The sequence below is a fragment of the Carlito syrichta genome, unplaced genomic scaffold, assembly GCF_000164805.1.
Source record: "Carlito syrichta isolate Samal-C Ts95f unplaced genomic scaffold, Tarsius_syrichta-2.0.1 Scaffold302555, whole genome shotgun sequence".
NCBI classification, from domain to species: Eukaryota; Metazoa; Chordata; class Mammalia; order Primates; family Tarsiidae; genus Carlito; species Carlito syrichta.
The window spans coordinates 327,433-334,104 of NW_007246651.1; the positions used below are offsets into that span (position 1 = coordinate 327,433).

The window sequence follows — 6,672 nt, forward strand, 5'->3', positions numbered from 1 at the left end:
CTGCACTCCAATCTGGGCGACAGAGTGAGACTCCAACTCAAAAAAAAAAAAAAGAGGACTCCAATTTACACTATTAGAAACTAAATGTATGACTTTTTAAAATTTACTAAACCATTTTGTAATATAAAGTCATAACAAAACATTTTTAATAAAAACTGTATTTTAAAAAATAATTGAAGTATTGTGAAGAGTAGCATGATTTTACATTTTTGAAAATATCATTAAATGTCTGGCTTAATAGCTGTCTTATATCTGTTTCTGCATTATCTGTCATAATATACTGTTTAAGTTAAAATATATGGGAAAAATTCCAGTCTCACCCAGACTTGTAGATCAAAAAAGGTGGCCTTTGTGATCCCCTCAAAAAGTCTCAGACTGTACTTTGAGAACTGCTATAGTGTATCAAAACAAGCAAACCTGACACTGGCTTTAAAAAACAATCTCACAAAACATTTCTGCATCTTCAGTAGTCATAGTTTGCAATCTATCAAGTTTCTCACATCTTTACAACGCATACTATATTAGTTCTCTGTTAGAGAATACTTTGGCTCAAAACTACAGCTTTAGAGTTTAAAGGTGCCTCTGATAGATCTGATCCAAGCTTCATCAGTAGAGTTGCAAATGTTTCTGACTAACTAAGCATATACATTCTAAAAAAGACAGGATTAACATTCACAAAATGCTTACTGTGTGTTATTCACTATGGCAGATTGGTATATGTGTATGTCTTTTACATATAAGGGATCTAACAAAATATTCATTGAGATTCATGTCTTTCCCTAACACTCTTCTATGTTTCTCAGAAGTTATGGATAAACAAGCTTGGGAAACCCGTCTCCTTCTTGAGAGATTTACAATGATAATGTCATTGTAAATGAATTTATTGGTCCGTAAATGATAGCTTTGAGAAGTCCTATAATAAAGGATATACAAACTATTTGACTAGGAGATCCTGTTTTTATTTTGGTTAATGTAGCTTTATCTAAAACAATATCTGTTTATTTGTGTAGTTTTAAATGTTCCTATGTTTACATGTGGATGTACTTACATAGTATATGTGATATGCTTATAAGTTCATATATCTCTCTACATATAACCACATGTGAACTTATATATCATAAGTTCTCACTATAGATGAATGTGTGGTGGTAGAGTGGGGGTGATAAAAAAATGGTTACAAAATACACATATTTTGAACTGCTAAAAATCCTTCTTTTTTAGTAAGGTGGGTGAGGTGTGTAATTCTAGTTGCCCACTATGTATCGATATACATATGACTGTGTGTACTTCTCACCTGGTTTGCAGAGGTCTCCTTACCACCATTACTTTAAGGATTCTTTTTGTTCTTCCCTTTCATGGGTAAGATTTGTATAAGGATATTTCTTCCTTTCCTACCAAGCAAGGCCTCACTCTCCAGTCATTTTCTTCCTTTACTAACCAAAATTTAGCTTTGGGGATGAGAGAGCAACCATATTTGGCGACTCTGAAACAAAGTCAATGAGCCCAGAAAAATGTAATCAAAGGAAGTATTGGTGGTTGTTGAACAAACAAAGTATAGGAAATTCTTAAATTTCTGTTTCCATAGTTTCTCTGTGAGAAATTAAGAAAGGAGGCAAAAAGTCTGCTTCTATTCAGTAAATATTATAATAAAAAAACTGCAGTAATAACTTTTTGCTGAACTGCTTGCAAGGATATTTTAGTCCCTGATGTCACCAAAATAGTAGTCTCTCTTTGTGATCATTCAGTGAGCTCTAATATAGTTATGTGTTGCCCAAGGAGAAGAATATGTTCTGAGACATGTGTCATTAGGCAATTTTGTCTTTGTGCTAACATTATAAAGTGTATTTACACATACCTACACATCATAGCCTACTATACACCTAGGCTACATGGTATAGCCTATTACTCCTACGTTATTAACCTGTACACATGTTACTGTACTGAATACTGTAGGCAACTCTAACAGAATGGTAATTATTTTTGTATCTAAACATACATAAACACAGAAAAGGTACAGTAAAAATACAGTACTGTAGTCTTATGGGTTCATTGTCATATATGTGGTCCACCTTTATACTTAAGTTTGGGTACCTTTCTGTATGTATATTACACTTCCATTATTAAGATAAACTTGTCTGTGTGTGTATTTATAATTATTACTTGACAGGCAAAAGAAAAAAATTATAAATCTTCCCTAAGCAAAACAAGACTGAACCATTAGGTGCCTGTAGAATCGGTCTAAAGGCAAGTCAATAATAGTATGAAATAGTGTTTTAGCCAGGCATGGTTGCTCACGCCTGTAATCCCAGCACTTTGGGAGGCCAGGGTGAAAGGACTGCCTTAGCCCATGGGTTTGAGACCATCCTGGGCAACTTAGCGAGATCTGTCTCTACAATAAAACAAAAAATTAGCCAGGTGTGGTGGCACGTGCCTGTAGTTCCAGCTACTTGGAAGGCTGAGGCACAAGGATCGCCTGAACCCAGCAGGTTGAGGCTGCAGTGGCCATGATTGTGCCACTGCACTCCAGCCTAGGCAACAGAGTAAGACTCCAACTCAACAAAACAAGAACAAATAGTACTTTAAAAGAAAACAATATAAATGCAAAAAAATCCTGTATCAATGACAATAATCAAAGGCTGGGTGTGGTGGCTCACGCCTGTAATCCTAGAACTTTGGGAGGCAAAGGCAGGAAAGTTGCTTGAGCCCAGAAGTGCGAGACCCACTTAGGTAACATAGTGAGACCTCGTTGCTACAAAAAACATTTTTAAAGTAGCCAGATATGGTGATACGCACCTATAGTACCAGCTACTCAGGAGACCAAGGCAGGAGGATTGCCTAAACCCAGAAGGTCAAGGCTGCGGTGAGCCATGATCATGCCAATGCACTCCAGCCTGGGTGACAATGAGATCTTGACTCAAAAGTAAGAGTTAAAAGTTAACTCATTCTTATAAATCTAACACTAATATCCAAACTGAATTCTGTGGGACAGAAGTGACAGGGGGTGGGTGGGGACCCTAAATCCCTGACCCTATACATCCTGTAAGTACAAGGTTGTTTCCTATCATCCATATATGTATGAAGGGGATCCCAAAAAACCCCGGGATTTTTAAAAAATTGTGTCTTCATTCTGTCATGATTAAATTTCAGTCACCTTCAAAATACTCTCCACTTCAAACAGTACACCTATTGAGATCCTTTTTTCACAACTCAAAACAGTTTCTGAACTTGTCAATTTTGATGTCTTTTAGTGCTTCTGCCATTTTCTGTTTTACCTCTTCCACATCGGCAAAATATTTCCCTTTGAGGACCCTTTTTCATCCCAGGAAACAAAAAAAAGTTGCTCAGGGCGAGATCAGGTGAATAGGGAGAGTGGGAATCATACTGTTTTGGGTCAAAAATTGCTGAACACTCAGCACAGTGTGGGCAGGTGCACTCGTAAATCACCATGAAATAGGCAAACATATTGAATGAATCTCAAAAAAAAAAAAATCTACTTAATGCCAAACACAAGCCTCTCACAACAATGCTAGTTGGTATGTTGATGCCAATGAGTTCTCGGAACACTTACCCAGTAGGGGGAAGCCTGCACTACAAGGGGCCTACCCTCCCAAAGATAATTCCATTTTGGGGGGGGGGGGTGGTCCCACTCAAATATGTATTTATATTCTTGCATGTCCCACCGTATGCATACATTAATGAAATACTAGCACAAACAACTTGTCTTTAAAACAAGATAATGAAAACACTTTAGAAGTTGAAAAGAACATATTTCTAATAACATGTCATCATCGAGTGTTTCACAAGCAAATGACACTTTGAGAAGATGTATGTAATGGCCTACCTAAGTTGATAATATTTTGAGCCCAAAAACTAGGATCACAGTGAAACTGGATGGTGTTGTTGGTCACAGGGGAAGCATCACATCTTGCACGAAGGAGGTGCCGTAACCGGTATGTAATCTAGAAAAAAGACAAGTAAATATCAGTTTATTAAGTACCCAATAAATACACAACATAATTTTCTTTCCTAAATATATGAAGAGTTTTTAGGCATAACTCTGCTATCTGTTGAGTACAGAACTGAAAATGCCTTAAAGTGATAGATTAAAGTCAATTTTAAAAATTATCTAGCCAGGCACAGTGGCTCACACCTGTAATCCCACACTCTGAAAGGCTGAGTTAAGAGGATTGCTTGAGCCCAGGAGTTCAAGATCAGCCTGGGCAATCCAGCAAGATCTCATCTCTATTAAAAAAAAATAAAAGCTGGGCATAATGGTGTGCACCTATAGTCCCAGTTACTCAGGAGGCTGAAACAGAAGGATCACCCGAGTGACAGAGTAAGACCCTAACTCAAAATAAATTCTGTAGAAACACAAACTCAAATATTTGTAAAATAAAAATGGCATATCTTGGGCTTTTATTTTATTTACTATTTTTAAAAAGGATTCAGAATTTAGACCAGGGAGCTAATAAGTGTGCTTCTGCTCAGGAAATTAAACTGGGCCTACCAGTGGGGTGGTTCTCCTTGTTGCTCATTACAGTTCTGGCCCCGCCATCTCCATGAACACAATCAGCTTTGAAACTCATGTCATCACACCACATCATCTACTTCCCTCCATACCGCAGTCATCAATGAATACCTACTCATTCCCCCTCAGTCCTTAAAGATACCGAGACTTCAGGTTCACTGTCACCATCTCCAACATTAGTCCCAACACTCCCGTTAGTGCCCAGATACCAACAATCCTACAAACCCACCAGGTCCTCTAAGCTTTTGCTCCTACAACTTTTCCCTATCCTTCCATCTCACTTTACCCTCCCATCCTTTTTCCCTTAATTCCTCCTTAAATCCCAGCGTCAATCATCATCATCATCATCTCTTTGCATAAAACCCTCAATTCCTTTCTCTCACTTAGCCAATTAGTCCTTCCCTCTCCTCACTTAGCCCTTCCCTCTCCTCAATCTTCTTCCAGAGAAAACAACCTATCTCAGTTAAATCCCAGTCTGCCTGAACATAATTGAATTAATAAAGCCACTGATTATGACCACTTACTTCATGACCACTTTTTATTGGATCATCCCATCAACATATAAATGCTTTAACTTCAAACTGTAACAAAACTCTTGACTTCCTTTTCTCCTGCCATCAACTGCCCCATTCCTCTGCTCTGTTTTACAGCAACTCTTCAAAAGACTAGATTTATTGTCTCTTATTCTTCCACTCCTACTTTATCCTGAAACCATCACATTTAGACTCTCAGCAGCTTTTCACACGGATGGTCAGTCTGCCCTCATGGAAACATTGTCTTCATTTGGCTTCTGGCACACCGGTTTCATGGTTTTCCCCTTATTTAACTTCCTGCTCCTTTTTGGAACCATTGAGAGTAGATTTAGGTTCTAACGCAAACTGTTTTTTAACTCCCCGGTAAGCACATGGTTGCCCCTTCTTGTTGGCATAGCACAGTCTCAGTCTCCACTGTTGGGGGTTTCTTCTCTCCTCTTTATGCTGGAATGCTCCAGGCTCTGTCTTTTGACTTCCTCCTCTTCTTCTATGCCCATATATAGTTACATACCACAGAAGTTTTGGTCAACAATAGAATACATGTACAACGGTGGTGCCATATGATTATAATGAAGCTGAAAAACTCCTATTGTTTAATGACATAGCCTTTGTAACTTCATAGCAAAAGACATTAATTACTCAGTGTTTGTGGTGATGCTGGTGTAAATAAACCTACTGTGCTGCCAGTTGATAATAAACAACTACAATATTGGTTATGTATTTACTCTACTATACTTTTTATTGTTGTTTTAGAGTGTATTCCTCCTACTTATTAAAAATAAAAGTTAACTGTAAAACAGACTCAGGCAGGTCCTTCAGGAGGTATTCCAGAAAAAGGGCATTGCTATCATAGGAGATGACTACTCAATGTGTGTTTACTGTCCCTGAAAAGCTTCCAATGGGAAAAAATGTGAAGGTGAAAGACAGTGATATTAATGATCCTAACCCTGGTTACTCCTAAGCTAATGTGTGTGTTTGGGTCTTAGTTTTTACCAAAAAATCTTTACTGTAAAACATAAATAAGTAAAAACAGAAAAAAGCTTATGAAATAAGGATATAAAAAAGTATTTGTGCAACTGTACAATGTGTTTATGTTTTAAGCTACATGTTTTTACAAAAGAGTGGAAAGGTTTTAAAAAGTTTGTAAAGTTAAAAAGTTATAGTAAACTAAGATTAATTTATTACTATAAGAATACTTAAAAAAACAGTTTTAGTGTAACCTAAGTGTGTGGTATTTATAATATCTATAGTAGCATACAGGAACATCCAAGGACTTCACTATGCACTCACTGACTCACCCAGAGCAACCTCCAGTCCTGCAAGTTCCATTCATGTGCCCTACAGAGGTGTACCACTTTTTATTTCTTTGTGAGGAAAATGAAGTCAGTCAGGCTTCCTCACCTGGCTGGAACAAGATAGCACCTCCTTATGACTAAGCAAGCTAATGTAGCCTGTTAAATATAACCATGAGCTCATGATCTGGTTGCAAGCCACTACTGTGTAGATCTGTTTAAAAAACAGACCTAGAGCCGGGCTCGGTGGCTCAGCCTGTAATCCTGCGCCTTTGGGAGGCTGAGGTGAGTGGATTGCCTGAGCCTGCGGGTTCGAGAC

General features: G+C 37.8%; 1 protein-coding gene across 1 annotated transcript in view; it reads right to left on the bottom strand.

Moving 5' to 3' along the window:
- The window catches only part of TRIM24 (tripartite motif containing 24), a 78,302-nt gene that overhangs the window by 25,192 nt on the left and 46,438 nt on the right, over window positions 1-6,672 (bottom strand). The window contains exon 8 of the mRNA XM_021711747.1: window positions 3,842-3,959. Coding sequence (XP_021567422.1) covers window positions 3,842-3,959 — 118 coding nt within the window. The remainder of the gene's footprint in view (window positions 1-3,841; window positions 3,960-6,672) is intronic.